The sequence below is a fragment of the Balaenoptera acutorostrata genome, chromosome 13 (genome assembly GCF_949987535.1).
Source record: "Balaenoptera acutorostrata chromosome 13, mBalAcu1.1, whole genome shotgun sequence".
Lineage (NCBI taxonomy): Eukaryota > Metazoa > Chordata > Mammalia > Artiodactyla > Balaenopteridae > Balaenoptera > Balaenoptera acutorostrata.
Window position 1 is genome coordinate 71,901,563 of NC_080076.1, and position 18,253 is coordinate 71,919,815.

The 18,253-nt window shown below is 48.3% G+C and overlaps 1 protein-coding gene across 20 annotated transcripts in view; it reads left to right on the forward strand.

Moving 5' to 3' along the window:
• Nucleotides 1-18,034, forward strand: part of MTMR3 (myotubularin related protein 3) — a 147,114-nt gene extending 129,080 nt beyond the window's left edge. For 6 of the 20 annotated variants that reach the window (XM_057527161.1, XM_057527160.1, XM_057527162.1 and 3 more), the window contains 4 exons: nt 320-430; nt 904-992; nt 1,743-1,769; nt 3,645-5,857. In XM_057527161.1, coding sequence (XP_057383144.1) covers nt 320-430; nt 904-992; nt 1,743-1,769; nt 3,645-3,816 — 399 coding nt within the window. In that variant the 3' untranslated portion in view covers nt 3,817-5,857. The other 14 variants (XM_057527167.1, XM_057527169.1, XM_057527163.1 and 11 more) reach the window with 11 other exon arrangements.
• Nucleotides 18,035-18,253: the final 219 nt, after the last annotated feature.

Below are 18,253 nucleotides of genomic sequence, written 5' to 3' on the forward strand. Positions count from 1 at the left end.
CCCCTGGAGCAGCTGACACTGAGTTCCCACTTCATCCTGGTCATTTCTGCCCTACTCACTTCCTGGAACCCGAGGCCTATCTTTCCATGCCAGAATCCCTGCACATAACCTTAGATCTGTGTATCTCTCTTCCAGCTGAGCTCAGCTCTGTCTCTGAACCTGCTCAACCCAATTCTTGATGGCTGAGGCACCTAGAGATTCAGCAGCCCTAACACCCAGGCCCGCACAAAGTCCCCAGTGCTCCCTTCTTTGCCAAGCCCTTTCTTCTTCTGGGAGGAGACCAGGTTCATTCTGTTCAGCTGTGTTTGTTTGCCAACAGACTTCAATTCCTGACTCGGAAAGCATTCTGGATCAGAACTGTTTGTCTCGCTGCAGCACAGAGATTTTCTCTGAAGCCAGCTGGGAGCAGGTGGATAAACAGGACACGGAGGTACAGGCTCAGCCCCTGTTCTGAGTGCCACCCATGCAACTGTTTTGCAGTTCTTCTCTACCCCCATCATCCATTCCCCCTGCCCCTGGCTAAGGAATGACCACACAGCACACTTAGCCTTGAGCCTCTCTGAATCTCAGCACCTATGAATTCCCATCAAGCCTAGAATTTCTCAGCAAGGGAGATGCAGCAGGCCAGCCCTCTCTCCTCATTGCCTCTATGAACTGGAGCCTTGCCAGCTCTCATAGCGACCCAGGGTGCTATTGCCTGCCACTTGATCTCAGGGGAGTTTGGAGTCCCCTCCAGGGAAACGATTTGGACGCCTTTCTTGTACTGCTGACATCAGACCTGATGGGCTGGTGCCACTGGAGCCAGTGTGGTCCTTGTGACTCTTGCTGCCCCCAGCATGGCTCTGTTGGCTCCGGCTGGATGGCCCATCTCCTGTCACTAACCTGGCCTCATCCGTTTTACAGATGACCCGTTGGCTCCCTGACCACCTGGCCGCCCACTGCTATGCATGCGACAGCGCCTTCTGGCTTGCCAGCAGGAAGCACCACTGCAGGTGCCACTGGGAGGGTGTGGTGGGGTGGGTGGGGGTGTAGAGGCTGAGGTTTGGTCCACAGAGCCTGCAGATTTGAAAGATGCAGGCAGCTGGCTGGCAGTGTTCTGAGGCAGACCCCAGGGTCTACAGGACCCTGACTCACCTTTTGTGCCTCTGAAATTGGTGTTTGCAGAACTGCACTGGGTGTCTTTCTTCCATTTTAGAGTGATCGTAAGTTTTGAAAATGATGTCCCTTTTTTATTTTGCTTCCTGGATTGGTGGAGCAACTGCCGCCACCACCCACACCGCCGTTTCTTATTCCTAGAATACAATTTCTTCCCATTCAGCACGGCTGCTGTGAGCAAAGACAGTTTTCCTGCTGTGGGCAGGGAACTTCGTTTTCCTACTCCGTACCCCCGCTCCCTGGCCGCATACTTATTGGTTGGAGGACTAGTGGGAATAGCTTAGGGTATAGTCTTCAATCCATAAGGCTCCTGACTTCTTTCTTCCTTCTGGGTTGGGGTAGTGAGTGGCTAAGGATGCTTTGCCCCAGCTGGGGTGGCGACTGGAGGATGTTCAGTGTTCTTGGGGTAGGACTTTTATCTGAACTGTGTGACATAGCCCACCCACATGAATGGACCTGGATTGAACATGGAACCACCTCTTTGTCTAGTGATGATGCTTCTAGGACTGTGTATCTCCCCACCCTCACCCCAAGCCCAAATGTCTTTAGTTGGCTTCTTCTCTGAGCTCTTTCTCCCCTCCTTGCAGGGACATTGACCGTGTTGATCAAACGTGGTGAGCATTTGCAACAACCTGTCTGTGATTTCTGCACACCTACAGTAACTTCTCCACACTAACGCTACCATTTCCCCTTCTCTGCACTCATTGGGATGAAGCTTGGGGCAGGAGTGCAGGCAGGCAAGCAGGTGGGCTTGGGTGGGGTGGGGGGACCACAGCAGCTAGCTGAGGAGACCATTACAGCTGAGTCAGGTTGCAGCCGTGGTTGCCCCTGCTGACTGCATAGGTCAGCCGAGCCATCTTGCCTATGGCAAGAAGCGGTGCTTCAGCAGGGGCTGGTCTTGTGGAATAGCCAGTTGAGGGGTTTTAGAGCTATTTTGTTTGGGTCAGTCATTCACTTAGATGCCAGAATGATGCTTGTGACTTTCAAGTCAAACAGCATGACTGCTTTTTTTTTTTTATTAAAAAAAAAAAAAAAAAAAAAGCCCAGGACTGAACAGAGGTGGTCTTTCCAGAGAACTGTTAGCATTGAAGACTTAAGAGAAAACTCCACTTAGGGTCTATCAGGATCCCCTGAAAGAAGTCAGATAGAAAAGCTTAACTCATCAAATTCATGTCAGGCCTTTAAGCTGAATTCCAGAAGGTATGTTAAATAAATGTACACATCTAGAAATAGATTTAGGTAATTTTTCTCTGTAACCACAGTTGTTGCTGACTCATGCTTTTCAGAAACAGAGTTGTGAAGTACTCACTGCATTCTAGAAGATGAAGTCTTGTGTTTGTTTTAATTCTGTCTTTCCATTGCTCCTTGTCTAGCCTTTTCCTTTTGCCGGTGGTATTTTGTTGCCAAAGGGTATTCAGTATTCTCTCTTCTGTGCTTAAGTGGTCCTTAATCCAGCAGTGGGTTTCCTTTCTGACGAGCATAAATGAAAAAGTAGTGAGTGATGCTGGCTAAGGAGGAGGATTTCCTTTTAGATGCTTGCCCCAAGTCTTTGGCGGGCTGCATCAGACTCTTCGGAGTCTCCTATTCTAGGGCCTCCCCAGAGTGGGGTGGGGCTGTAAGGTGAGCAGAAACTCATCCTCTGCCAGTTCCCTTTCCTGGTAGTGTGAAGGGCATCAGTTTGGGTGTGCAGACCTTTGCTGCACAGGCGCATCAGAGCTGGGCTTTCAAATGGAGGAGTGGAGAGAGGCCGGGGCCCTGGGTGCAGTCAGGCCTTCAGGTAGAGCTGATGTTCCCTGGAGATGCATGGGGGCAGGGGAGTGACCCATTTGTCAACTCATCCTTGTCTAATAGGGGGTGTGTGTGCACCTGTGTTCACCTGTGCTCTTGTCTTTTCACCCTGAGCATGTGTCACTGGTTGCTTGTCTCCTGGCTTCGCATGCTGGCAGCAAAAGCAGTCCTAGATGGCAGCAGTCAATTCTTCGTGTTGTTGCCTCTGAGCCTTTGGGCAAGGCTCCTCACTCCCCAGCTGGGCTGGGAGTTTCTCTCATCTGATTAGCCCAGAGGCAGTTCCATTGGACTCCGGCCTCTCTATGATCATAAGCTACAGAGAGGCCATTGCCCAGGTGGGTGAGGCCACGGAGTTTTCCTGGGCCAAGACTTGGCTGCTAGCTCAGTGGCCTTCTGCCCTGGGCTCATTTGTTTTGGATCTCTCTTGAGCAGCATCTACCTGACACCTTGTAACCTTGAGCCACAGTGGTGAGGCAGCCAGGTGTCCTTGGCCCTAAAGTGAAAGTGGTGTGCAATTGTGCTAGGGAGCGGTCCCCTCCCTTCCTGGCTTCTTCCTGGGTTTAGACAAACGAGAGTGTTTGATATTAGAGGAGTCTCCGGCACATCTGAATCGTGTATAGAGAAGCGCTGTCTTCTGAAGTTGGTTTCTCCACCCCGTGTCTGCTGACACTAATGCTGTTTTTGTTTCTGCTCATCTCAAGGAATTGTGGGAACGTATTCTGCTCCAGTTGTTGTAACCAGAAGGTTCCAGTTCCCAGCCAACAGCTCTTTGAACCTAGTCGAGTGTGCAAGTCTTGCTATAGCAGCCTGCATCCCACAAGCTCCAGCATTGACCTTGAACTGGATAAGCCCATTGCTGCCACTTCAAACTGAAGCTCAGTGACCTGGGGCGGGCAGAGGCCAAGCTGCTGTTCCTCTGACAGGCCCACAACAGCCTGGGCAGACTGAGAGGCCCATGCACTTTGGAATGGGGACATGGAACCAACTGTGCAGAGTGATGGAAATTTGGGATGTACCACTGGATTGTAGATTGATCTCTCCCTCCCCAACCCACCCTTTTTTTTTCCTCTCCATTTTCTATCCTCCCTCTGCCTCCAAAAATGAGACAAGTACCCTGTTTATCTTTTTTTTTTTTTTTTTTTGGATGGAAGACCAGAGGTTGCCAGGCCCCCTATAACTGTTGAGCTGCCTGCTGTCAGGCGATGCTGAGGGGTGGCTTAGTTCCTCAGGCTGGGACAGAGGCTGGTTGAGTCAGGAGTGGAGGCCTGAGATAGAGAGCAGGGAATAAAGCCAGTGCTGACGTTTGTGACCTTTCCTCGTATCACTGCCACATCAGAGCTGATTGGATTGGAAAAACCTTTGCTGCTGAGGACGCTGAAAGCATCTGCTCTAAGAGCAGTGCCCCAGGTGCCCTCTCCCTCCGAGAGGGACTGGGCTAGTCCCACCCCACACGGGATTGGGGTTTGGAGGGAGGCGCACAGGCACATAGTAAGTGGGACCCCTTAGGCGCCCCCACCCCGTTTGGGGAAAGAAGGGGTACACTTGTGAGGCAGGGAGAGGGCTGGCATATTCTCCCCCATGGGATTCTCTTTTTAACTTGACCCAGATTGTCTAGGGCTCCCCTCACTGTCAACGGTCTGCCCCCCTCAGCCAGGCTGTGTGGTGCTTCCCACCCTCAGGCATAGGGTGCAGACTGGCCAGAGTGCAGTATCCTGCTGCCGTGGTCAAGGCCAAAGTATGCCCTGAGCCTGGAAGCCCCTTCCGGGTCCTGGTTCCCCGAACAATCTCTCTTCCTCGGCTAGCACAGGGAAATCCAGACTCAGGGTTCCAAGAATTCCCCACTCCCAAACCAATCATGGATCTCCCCCTTTAGGGGTAGAATCAGCCTTTCAGATGGCAGTGTCTGGAGAAGGGAGCATGTCCCATAGACTCAGCCTTCCTCCGCCTCCCCTTCTTGGAGCAGTGGGAAGGGCCCAGCGGTCCCACTGCCCTGCTCCTGTGCTGCTGGTCAGCAGTGAGGGGCCACTTGGTGACTCTGCAGGGCTCCTTAGAGAAGTGACAAAGCCCGTAGGAGATGCAAGGCACCTTTCCTTAGTAAGCTTTGATGGGGTCCAAAAAGAGCCTTATTTAAATCAAGACTGTTTGTGGTGGAGGTGGGTATGGAGAAGATTGGAGAGGAGTTTAGGTTTGTGCTTTGTGATCTTGGCATCCATGTTTTGTGCCTGCCCTCCCTCTCGGGGGAAGGGCCATGCTTGGCTCTGCTAAAAGCTGCTAACTGGTAACAGGGCGGATTGTGGTGGGCAGTGGGGGTGAGGCCTGAGAACTCTCCTGACCCTTTGGAAGCAATTCCCTAGCTAAGGGCAAGTTGTCTCTCAGGAAGGTGGCTCCTGTGTGTGCCTGGGTGTAGGTAAGACGTGGGCCAGAAGCCTTCCCTGGAGCTGTCAGTCCAGGCAAAGCCAAGAGCATCTGAGTGCGTCTCTGACTTCCCAGTGGCAGGAGGTTGCTCAGAATCTGAATTTAGTGAAACAGGGTGTAAGTTCTTCGCACTCTGTGTGGTCTGGCCTTGAAGGTAGGGAGAAGTCAGTCTAACTGAAGATTGTGCAGGTCCTAGTGACGGGTGCCAAGAGGTTACGATACGGGTTTCTTGGGTCTGATGTACAGTGTGAATAAATGCTTGCAGCTCTTAGCCCTTTTTTGATCAATGAAGCACTTTTTTATTAATATTTTTCTTTGTATGTAAAGGAGGAACCGTAACTCTCCGTAGCTGTATATATAACCCTTTTCTCCTAAAGAGGAGTTGGTCAGTGCTCCTATATTTTTCATTTTTTGTCAAAGAAGTAAATACTTTAGAACTGTTAAATATATAAATAAAGTGAATAAAGTTTAGTGTTCCGCATGGTAGCATTTGCTAACACGTTCTAATTCTTTTCCCTGTGGTTTATTCCCCTTCACCCCATTTCCCTCTTACACAGAAGCAATTTGAGGTGCTGCTGAGAAAGTTAACTTTGGCAAAGGAAAACTGATTTCTTTTCAACTCTGGACCTTGGCAAGGAGCCGCACCACAATACCCACACACTGCAACACATTTCCTCGATGGTTTTTGCTACTAACATCTCCAAAGCTAAAAAGGCAAAGCAGTCTGACATCTTAACAATCAGCCGTTCTTCCTTATCTGAAGAACTGAGTGTCAACAGTAATTAAAACTACCTCTGTCCTCCAGGCTCGCTTTTTTTTTTTTTTTTTGCTGTTGCTTTGATTTTAGCCAGTGCTCTGGCCCCTTAACCCCACGCAGGGAGCAACAGCTGCACCTGTAGCAGCAGGTAAGCACTGAGGCATGCGTGCAGCGGAGACTGAAAGGAGGTTTTGCGGGGAGGGTGGCTAGAAAGTGCCTCTGCTCTGCCTGTCTTGGATGAGAGAATTATGGGTGGGCAAAGAGAACTAGGGGCAGAAACTGAATTGGATGTGAGTGGATTGTGTGCCTAACTAGAGATCTCCTTCCTCCTCCCACACAGAGGGAGGAACCTCTGCTCCTTAGATCTGCAACCAGCCGAGGAGGCCGTAGTCTCTAGTCACTTCCGGACTAGTTCTTGTTCTTCGCGGAGGTGGATTTTCTTTCCTGTGTCACTCTTGGGCACCCTTCCCATCCCGTGGGCCTGTGGGGGACGTAACGTTATGCAGTTCTTCCTGAGGGAAGGTAGGTACTGAGTAACGCCCAGCTCTGGGGTTGCCAGCCTCACATCTGTGGTGAGTTGGGGGCTCTGATGAGTGACCTGCTCTGAGCTACCGGAGAGCCTTCCAAGGTCACTTTCTGGATGTACTCACTTCCTAAAGTACACACGCACTTAAAAACAGCTCAGCTGGTTCCAGTCTGAGAGCTGTGTGTGCCATCTGGCAGGTGTTTGAGAACTAACTTGTCCTCTGGGAGGAGAAGGTGCCACTTCAGCTGCCTTCAGTCCATCTGGGAGCCAAGTCTGTGCTCAGACCAATTTGTAAAAACCTGAGTTGTGTCACAGCCAATGTGTGTCTACACAGAGCTCCTGTTGTGCCTGGGGGCTAATGCTTAGCCCTTGGCAAGTTAAAAACACTTGTAGAATCTAGCAAGGCTGTTGGGTCCATAGAGGGGGAGTTACTGGCGTTAGGGAAGATGAAGAGCCAGGTGCTGGTGAGACCTGCACAGTGCAAGTCAAGGCAAGGAACTGCCCTGTGGAAGAGGGCGGTATGTGAAGAAAAGCTGTTATCCGAGGACACAGCCAGATTTCTTCAGGCTGTCACATGGAGATATTTGGTCTAAGCAGTGGAGTACTAATGGTGACCTTGAGATGCCAGGATGTCCTCTTCATCTCTGAATTCTTCCCTTTTTTCTATACTTTGGTGTTCTTAATCCCAGTCCAAAAAATGATAGGACTGCCTTAATCCACTGAGACTTTCTAGTAAAGGTGTACAGAAAATTTTTTCTTTATTTTGCTGATATGCTCATTGTTCATTTCTATGTTAGAGAATAATATTCTAAGAATTAAGAAGGTACTGTGGCAGATTTAAAGGGGAGTGAACAAAATGCTGCCCCAGAGCATTTGTTAATTTCCAGCTATTAAAAAATATCAAAATGGGAATTGAGGATAAACCCTAGAATATGGTTTCAGGCCACTGTCCTTGAGACAGCTGATATACTTGGCCGCTGCACATGAGGCTGGGAGATCGTTAACTGTAGCCATGACCTCTACTGATGTCTTAAGAACAAGGGCTGCTTTGAAGGTGCTGTTGCAGGACTTTTCATTTTGCTGGTACCTGTTAAAGTGATCTGTCTCCAGGGCTGCAGCTGTACCCACCCGACTGCACCAGCTGAGGGTAGGGTTAACAGTGAGTGAAAATGGGCCTGGACTGTGGAGCAAAATGACTTGACTTTCCATTTGGAGTTTGGAAAATATGGCAGGAGTCCCAGCTGTTTAATTTCTAGTCAGATTTTCTAAGAACATTTGTTCGAAGTCGATGTTACTGATGAGATGTCTGGAGGGCAGGACCAGAATGTGTGAGAGGCATCTAGCAGGAGTAGGAGTCTCCCTGCCCCCAGTACACAACCACACTGACACTTTGGTCCTCTCCCTTGTGTGGAGTTCATCTGCTGCATATTTGTGCAGATAACCAGCTGCCTCCCTGGTTGAACAGGGCTCTTCCAGACTAGGCAGTTGTTGGAGGCATGAGGAGGAAAGGGAAGGGATACCCTCTGAAGTAGGAATTACAAAGTTTTTTAATGCTGCTGTTGCATTTTATTTACCACTTACTGTCTTTTCTATCATATCGAAGTTCTTAGCGTCTCTCATAGTGCTCATAGCAGTTGCATTTCAGTTGTACTTTCAGTGAAATTTGTTTTACATTGGCATTCAAAATTGACCTTTCACTGCTTCCTGACTGGTTTAAGATTTTTTTTTTTTTTTAATGCAAACTGAACCCATGAGGCTTGGATTCTGGTTAAAAACACCGTGTTGCTGCTGACAGTAGTGCCCACTATTGTAACAGCACTGATTCTGCTATAGCCTCCGTGACCACGTAAACTAAGTAAATGTCGTTTTCACCCACAAACTGTTGTTCAGCCCCTTGCCACTGTGGTTCTCTAGTCAGTCTTGTGACCAGTGTTTTAGGTGCATGGGATAAATCAGCTCCACCCCTTAGTCTGTTCAAGAGACAGGGAAGGGCCTGGCCAGGAGGGGGCAGCAGGAGTCAGCATCTGTGTTTCAGAGGCCTGGGACTTGAAATCCTGATATTAGAGGTAGCGGGGAGGGACCTTAGATAGTGTAGTTTTGTGGTTCTCATGCTGTTCTGTGGGGAGCGAGCCTTCAGTCCCATTCAGTATTAGGCTTCCAAGTAAGATGTGATTTGAAGAAAGGTTTCGATGATTAAAATGAAAGTCTGAAATCACTGATTTAATCCAACCTCCTGATTTTTTTAAATTTAATTTTTTATTTTTTACAGTAGGTCCTTGTTGGTTATCTGTTTTAAATATAGCAGCGTGTACATCTGAATCCCAAACTCCCAATCTATCCTCCCCCCCACCCTCCCCCAAGTTCATTCTCTAAGTCTGTGAGGCGGTTTTGTAAATAAGTTCATTTGTATCTTTTAGATTCCACATGTATATGATATTTGTCTTTCTCTGACTTACTTCACCTAGTATGATAATCTCCAGGCCCATCTATGTTGCTGCAAATGGCATCATTTCATTCTTTTTAACTGACTAACATTCCATTGTACCACATCTTCTTTATCCACTCATCAGTCGATGGACATTCAGGTTGCTTCCATGTCTTGGCTATTGTAAACAGTGCTGCAACGAACACTGGGGTGCTTGTATCCTTTTGAACCATGTTTTTCTCTGGATATAAGCCCAGGAGTGGGATTGCTAGATCATGTGGTAGCTGTCATTAGTTTAAGGAACCTCCATACTGTTCTCCACAGTGGCTGTACCAATGTATATTCCCACCAACAGTATAGGAGGGTTCCCTTTTCTCCACACCCTCTCCATCATTTATTGTTTGTAGATTTTTTGATGATGGCCATTCTGTCCAGTGTGAGGTGATATCTCATTGTAGTTTTGATTTGCATTTCTCTAATAATTAGCCATGTTGAGCATCTTTCCATGTGCCTTTTGGCCATCTGTATGTCTTCTTTGGAGAAATGTCTATTTAGGTTTTCTGCCTATTTTTTGATTGGGTTGTTTGCTTTTTTTTGACATTGAGCTGCATGAGCTGTTTGTATATTTTGGAGACTAATCCCTTGTCAGTCGCACTGTTTGCGAGTATTTTCTCCCATTCTTTGGGTTGTCTTTTTGTTTTCTTTGTTGTGTAAAAGCTTTTGAGTTTAATTAGGTCCCGTTTGTTTATTTTTGTTTTTATTTCCATTACTCTGGGAGACAGACTGAAAAAGATATTGATGCAATTTGTCAGTGTATTCTACCTATGTTTTCCTCTAAGAGTTTTATAGTATCCGGTCTTACATGTAGGTCTTTAATCCATTTTGAGTTTGTGATATTTTGTTGAGAAAACCAAGTTTCAGGGAGCAGCAAAGATTCATCCACAGTTACCAGTGAATAAACGGAAGAATTTGAATAAGAAACATTCTCTCCTGCCCCCTTCCCCTCAGTGCTCTTGGGTTTCCAGAAAGCAGCCTTAGATAAATAGTTACTCTAACCTGGTTCTCTTTGAGTTAGCCAAACCAGAAATCTTGGAGAAGAGCTTAGTAGTCATTACCAGAAGGCTTAAACTGTGAGCCCTCCTCTCCCTGGTAACCAAAATCAAAAGGCTTTGATATTGTAATGCAGTATTTTTGTTTTTCTTTTAAACCTTTCATGTACATAAAAAGTGTTAATAGCATGAACTAAGTTCAAGTCATGTCTTAAACTAGTGGGGTGGCAAGGGTGGGGGGGGGAGCATTTTTGACTAGTGCAAATGGGTTAGTTGTGAGCTATCATCTCAGTGTCCAATTTATATCCGATTTTGTTTGGTATGGTATGGAGGAAAAAAAATCCTGATTTTTATCTGTATAAGTGGAAATAGTCATAGGTTGTCTGCAATCTCTAGTTATGGACAAAACTAGATACTTGAAAAAAGATCAAAAGAGGAATATCCAATACCTGCTTTCAGCCCTTATCCTCCATATATCAGGTGAGAAACACAAAAGGTTATAATCACTAAAATTGTACTATGGTGAGAGCCATAGCACTGAGTTGCAGCTGGGTGTGGCAATCCCAGCACCAGGCTTGCACCTTCTGCATCAGTGACCCCTGAGAAGCCCACACAAGCACAACAATGGAGGCCTTACCTAAGGTCTCAGGCAGCCTAAGCAACGCATGTTTTACATCTGATTGTACGTGTTACGGACGACTTTTAATATTTAAGATGACACTTGAAGCGAATGTTTGCAGGGAACCTCTGAAGCACTGCCACAAGAGCCAGTTTCAAAACCACTCGTTTAGTGGAAAGAACCTGGGGTTTCTGAGCCCACAAACTTGGGCTGGAATCCAGCCCCGCAGCGCCAGCTGAGTTGCCCGTGGGTGGTGAGGAACTGAGCATTTCCTTATCTAGAGCAGAGCACTGGCCACAAAGAGGGGGTTGACGGTGAGTGCCTAGAAAGCGCTCCCCTTTCCACCGTCCATAAAATGAGGTGACATTTCTGTCTGGCTGCTGGTGGACATTCTGAATGGTCAGAGCCAGACAGGGCTTTTGTCCCACCATGTATTAAAACTAGAAGACGACTGGCCCTGCCCTGGGTCTTCCACCTCACAGAGGTAACATTCTGATCTGAGTTAAAATAAATTGCAAGTTTATCACTACTCAAAGACTTTAAAGTTCATATATGAACTTAAAATATATTTTTTTAATGGATGCAAGTCTGCAGGTGCACTGCTGCTTTAAAATCCTATAAAAGCAATGGGAAAGGGGGCCAAGAGAAAGAAATTGCTTGTTGGGGTTGGGGTGGCATCTAAGAACTCTGAGTCCTGTGGAGACTGATGTGGCCTCACTTTGCTGAACAGGTGATGAGTTTTAGGTTCCTGACTGAAGACTGACCAAGCCATAAGATATGCAGACCAGCCAGCTCTCCAGGCTGAGGAGCAGGGGAGGTAGAGCGAGGTGGGCCTTACCTCTGTACAGCATGGAAGTCTAAGGCACGGGCCTGGGCCAGGTTGTGTTCACTACCTGGCAGGCGAGCCCAAGGTCGGAAAAGGAGTGAAGACCTTGCCTTCAGCTCATCCTCCTTTCATCTCCAATGCCAAAGGAGCCCATGGTGGCTGAACATATTTAAGGCTTCGTCATCCAAATTAAAACAGATGTGAGTTAATTATAAATGGTTCCCCTACTGTATTTTGCCCATTGGAAAATCAGTCCCTAGAACTAGAGGTTCTTTCAGGTCACCCAGAAGATTCTGGTACTTGCTGGCACATACTCTACTGGGGCGGCTCCCAAGTTTGAAGTCCCTGTCAGCCCTTGGGACCTGACCTGGGTAGCATAATTCTTTCTATTCTTTCATTTGAGTTGATAAACCAGCCAACTGCTGCCTCAGACTTCTGCCCCCGCAACACGTTCTTGGGTGTCCCCAAGGACTATCCATACCTGCTGCCTCTTCTGCCTCTGCAGTTGACCTTCGAGGCTGCGCCAGACCATCCTTTCCCTGAGCCTGTGTTGGCATTGGTGTTCCTGAGGTTCAGTCCTCTGCCCTCCTTCCACACATGCTTCCCTGGAAATTTATAAATCAGGGTACTTAAAATGGAGACACTTTTAACAACAGTTCCATATGAGTCTCTGCCAGAAATGCAGCGAAGTCATCCTTCCCCAGGGGCTTGGAGAAACTGCTAAGGCATCAGGTGTGCCCACCTGAGCCAGTGTGCAAGGCCACCTCACATGAACACCCTTCCACCCACCCCGTGCAGCTCTGAGGCATTAACTTGGGGACTGGTTCTCATGGGCCTGAGGACTGCTTGCCCAGTCGAAAGGAGGGCTGAACCAAAAGGCCTGCAGCACGGGCTTTGCCTTTTGTCCTCTGTGTGCAGGATCTAAAGTGCTAGGATGTCAGCATTTCCTTCCCAGTCAGCCTGGAGCAGGTGTGAACACTGATGTCACTTTGCCATCCTCTCCCCCAAGCCCAGCTAGGAAGTTAACCTCCTCTTTCCAGACTGTAGTTGAATTCCTCCCCCAAACCCCCACCCGCCTTCCCTGGAACTGTCTGTTTAGGAAGCTCAGTCATAGGAAGTTCTGAGCCACACCAGGCAGGAGTGAACCACGGCAGCTAAAGCCACTGCACAGGGCTCCTGTGTGCTGTTAGATGAGAGTAGGAAGGGGATAGCGGGGAGGTAGAGGGACAGTGGCAGAGGCCCTTGCCTCTCCTTACCTGGACACCCCGTATCACCCTTGCCCCTCATGTCCTCCACGTAGCCCTGCCCTCCAAAGCCCTCCGGACTTTTGGAGATCACTAACAATGCCTGAAAAGCTGAGGACAACGGCCTGGGTGTCGTCTGAAGTTACCCCTCATTCCTGGGGACCCTAACTGAGGCCTCAGCCATAGAGTCTTTGCTTCTAACAGCTCTAGATATACCAGGTGACTCATTCATTTAACAACTAATGAGACCCATGGTTCTGCACAGGCTTCTTTGGTGACTTAGACGCATCCCTACCCCAAGTCCCATGAGAAAACATGGTATTTCTGTGTCTAGCACTGTTTGCCCTCAAGAATGTGTTGTCTGTTAGGGAAGATTGGGCAGATAAATAAAGGACTCTCATTATCCAGAAAGAATTGAGACCTGAAAAGCCCTTTTACAGTTAACCCACTGTAAACGGAGACCAGAGTTTCACACAGTAAATAGTGAAAAAGGCTTGATTGGAACAAGTATTTGTTAGCAAAACGTAGTTGCAACTATGGGCTAATTCTTAGAAAAAGAATATTTTACATATATTTCCCTCCTAAAGTTACCCGATTGTACAACAGGACATCATTTCATGTTTGATTTCCATAGTGCAATCGACAGGGTTGTTTTTGCAAAAGTTAGTCAAGGGCCTTCACCAGTTTTCCAGAGGCCTTCTCTTAACCCCTTAGCCTTCTGATAGTTAAACTCCCCCCTGTGCAGCTCTTCTCCTCACTTGTTAGTGGACCTCATTCTCAGTCCTCATTTGCCAGGGACTATATTCATTTGATAAGTGGCAGCAGACACTCCATCAGGTGGCAAGGCAACTCTTAGCCCAAGAAGCCAGAGCTGGGTGTCTGCCTAGGCACATGCCTGTGTGTGCGTAGCTCTGTGCTGCCCTGACCCGGAGACTGTGGGACCTGTGTTCTAGCCCCTTCATTGATGATTTAGGGTGTAGCCTTGACCACTCTGCTCTGCTTTAATTTCTCCTCTGTGGGGAAGTTTGTCCAGTCAACCCACAAAGCTGTTGAGGATCCAATGAGGAAATCATGTTTTACAAAGTCTAGTTGCCCTGCAGCGTGAGGGGTAGCATCCTGCAAAGCCCGTACTTGAACTTATGCTCTGCCTGAGGCCCCCACCTTACCTGCTTTCACACGTCATCCAGAGTTGGAAGCAGCAGGAGCCCTTCTTGTTTCCCAGGCAGCCGTACTGCTCCAAGGCAACAGAACTTCTCTTCTCACCTGTACCTGCTCAGTTGGAGGGAGGAGGGAAACATGTCAGGTCTTTCAGGGGTGATTGATAGGGACTCCCGGCCATCTCCAGCCAAGATGGTCCCCAAGGTGAAATACTTAAGATCCAGCCACTTAAGTGGGTGGAGTGTTACCAGGGACAGGTTCTCTGGCTGGGGTGGGAGCTCTGCCCGGGGCTGCTGGGAGTCTCCGAGAGATGGGCTCCATGGGGTGGCCTCGCTTCCAGGGCAGATGAGCGCTGGGCAAGCAGTCAGCCGTGCTGGCCCCTTCCCTTCGGGGCTCTGCCGCCTTACCTCCATTCTGGTCAGTGTCTGGATGGGCAGTGGTGATCCCTGAACTTCCCAAACACAAATCTCTTGATGTCTGCCCATCCTGAGACCAGGAGAGGCACCAGAGGTGACTCCCTGGCCAGTCTGTGGTGTTGCCTCTGTCCCCCTAGGGCAATATTTTGCTATCAGCTTCCCTGCCTGGCTTTCTCTCTAGGCATGCAGAGCCAGCCCTGCACCCCATGGGGAGCAGAGAAGTGGGCTCAGGCAGCAGGTCCAGAAGGTGGAGGAGTTGAACTCCTGCCTGCTAAACCACATGACCATGGCCTTCAGCAGGCAGAACACTTGCCCTCAGAGGGGAATTGCACTCCTCTAGTCTCTGAGTAGGAGCAAACTTTCAAAGGAGCCCTCTGGCACCCTTTCCTCCACGGTGCCATCAGCCCCACTCTGTACTTCCACAGCCCTATCTGACCTGAGAGTCCCTCCTACTTGCCCTGCCCCCATGCCCAGAGCTCCTCCTGCCTCTCCCCCTCCTTTCCCTTCTGCTCCAAACTCCCCTTGCCTCTGCAAGTCATCCAGGGCAGCCTCACACTAAGGCAATGAAAATACACAAGCCAGAAACAGCACAAATGTCCATCAACAGGGCAAGGAATAAACAGTTTGTGAAACATTCATCTATAAGATCTAACACAGCAATGAATGAATACACTAGTTACACATACAAACACAGATGAATCTCACATAATACTGAATAGAAAAAAGAACAAAATTATGTGCTGTATGATTCCATTCTTTAAAAGTTCAAAACCAGGCAAAAGTATTATTTCAGGTGCCAAGGTATGGTAACTACGAAAGCCAGGGCCCTGGTCATCTCTAGGGGTTGGAGCGAGCAGGTTGGGGAGGGTAAGTGGGCTTCCAGAGTGCTGGAGATGATTTAGGTACTGATCAGAGTGGTGGGTTTCATGAATGCTCATCTGATAACTCATCAGCCTCTACAGATTTATTTAAAAAATTTTTTAACATCTTTATTGGAGTATAAACTACAGATTTTTAATGTACTTTTCTATGTATATGTTATTTCACAAAGTTCAAAAAACAAAAAACCCAGCCCCTCCACCTTGGGCTTCTCAGGGCATCAGCCCCTTGGTGTGCATACCTCTCATGCAATTGATTGGCCTCAGTGGGGAATATCTAGTGGGGAGCTGTCAAGGCCTGAGGAGAAAGGGGTTGGCCCAACTACTCAGGTGGCCCTGGGTCAGTGAATGGGGGCCACCTTCATTCCTTCTCCAGGGGGGTGGTCCTGCCCGTAGTGCTGTCCCTTCCTTGCCCCAGCCTCACTGCATTCCCAGAGAAGTTTGTGTTGATCTGGAGCACTGGCTTCCTGGCTTGGTCAGGCTGGCCTTGAATGGGCCTTAACTGACCTAGGTCTGCTTCTCATGAACGGGATCTGCTATGATGAGTTGCCCCAGCGCCCTAGGTTTAACTTATATCGGGTAGGATGCTCTTGGTTTCCACTGTTTGTTTATATAATGTGGTCATCTGCCCACTTACCTAGAGTTGGTGGGGGGGACATTACAGAGACCCCATGGCTGGGAACCTTTGATTATATACAGGGATACCAGTCAAATAACAAAATATGAATTCCTACTTCATGTCAGGCACCTCAGTAGGCAGAGAAAGCCAGAATCCTGTGCTCATGGAGAAGACTGTTGACAAAAGGCAGGTAAGTGTGATGAATGCTGCAGAGCAGTCTGGGGATCTGTGGGAACTTGTAGCAAGTCAGCAGAGGGGTTCCTAGGGAAGTAATGTATAAACTAAGGCCTGAGGAATGAAGAGGGAAAGAGACAAGAAGCTAATTCATTGAGCATGTACTGTGTGCTAAGCCACTTTCATCATTTCATTTAGTCCGGACAACAACCCTTTGTATTATTATTCCCGTTTTACAGATGAAGAAACTGAGGCTCAGGAAGGCGAAGAGCCCTATCCAAGGTCACTCAGCTAACATGTGGCACAATGAGGACTTGAACTCTAGTCTGCATGATTCAAAAGCCAGGCAGTGAGGAGGCTGCTGTCAGTCATGGCAAGAAGTGGTGGTGGCATCATTGGATACAGAGGTAGATGTGCAGGCCCAAGAGGGACCCTGAAGAGAGAACTAACAGGACTCAGTGAGCACTGTTGAGGCAAAGGAGGAGGAGGAACCAGACTCCAGGTTTCTGCCTGGATCAACTGGATGGACAGTGATCCATCCAGTTGGATCATTTACTAAGATGGAGAATGGAGAGGAGTAGGTTTAGGGGGAAAAATCATCTAAATTTGATATTCTACTTCAGTTAAAAAAAAAAAAAAGATTGGTTGATTAAATGAAAATAAAACAGGGATAATTCCATTCTAGAGACTCCCTCTCTTCATGCTTCCTCAATCCCAGTGTTTTCTACACTCATTTGTTGCCCCTTCCTTCTAGTTTTCTAAAGCACCCCAATTCTTTTCTGATCCGTGGGCCCTCTAATAACCAAACCCCAAGCAGATCAGAACTGGGAGGACCACCAAGAGAACGCTGTCCTTGGCCACACCATCTGCTCCCTCAGCAGTGGCCCTCTGGCCACCCCATGCTTTGTCTGGGTCTCCTGACGCTCCCTCCTCTGCAGAGGCTCTCTGCCAGGGGAGGAGCTGTTCCTATGCCTGAGCTCCTCGGGGTGGAGTTCCCCCCGACCCCCGCATCCTCCTAGTACCTAGAACATCTGGTGTGTGCACAGCCTCTGCAGTCACACGGGGCCCCACACTCAGAAGGACCTTGCCCTCGGTTTAATGCACTTCTGTTGCAGTTTTGAAATTCCTACTATATTTAACAAGAGGCCCCATATTTTCATTTTGGACTGGGCCCTGCAAATTCTGAAGCTGGTCCTGTCCATGTGTCTGCATTGTAATGATGCAAGACACTGAGTGGTAGCCTTTCCCATCTGTGGGGATGAACTTCTTTTCCAGCTAGGAAGACCCACTGTTTTAAATCAGAGGGAAATAAAGCAAAAAAGAGCCCACTTCCTTTGTTTCTATGAAATACAGTTTTATGTGCAGTTTTATGTTTCTTCATGGGTAATAACTTAGGAGGGAACCTTGGGAACAGAATACGAAAGTAACAAATTATGGGCCATTAACTGTGGTTAATTGTTTATAGCTTAGAGTGGAGGCACGTTTGGGTTGCTTTGGCACTCACAGTTACAGGTAGGGAAAGGCGGTCTACTTAAATATAACCTAGGGGGACTTCCCTGGTGGTCCAGTGGTTAAGAATCTGCCTTCCAATGCAGGGGACATAGGTTCGATCCCTGGTCGGGGAACTAATATCCCACATGCTGCGGGGCAACTAAGCCCATGTGCCGCAACTACTGAGCACGTGAGCCACAACTAGAGAGGCCCATGAGCCACAACTATAGAGCCTGTGTGCCACAACTAGAGAAAAGCCTGCACGCTGCAACTAAGACCCAACACAGCCAAAAATAAATAAATAAAACCTAGGGCCCCTCAGGAGGTGGAGGGAGAGGCAGCTGAGTCATGACCCCAGCCTTGCTTCCGAAGCCAAAACTGCCATCAAGGCCTCACCTCCAGTTAAAGTATTTCTCTCACAAGCCTCATTACTGAGCAACTATGGACCCCTTACCTGAGATCCTCTCAGCTCTGCAGGTGTGGAGGTGGTCTATGTGCTGTCTGGGCATCCTGCTGCAGCAGCCTTTGGGGTGTAACTCATACTTGTCCCCAGTTAGTTGGTGTCATCTGCCACTCAGGCTCCAAACAGCTGCAGAAGATGCTTGCTCACTTTAGTAAACACCTGTTTTAAAAAAAAAATTGAACTAAAAAAATGTTTGGACTCCTTGCTAAAGAAAGGTGCAGAAATGCTCCGCCAGCTATCATCATAGGCT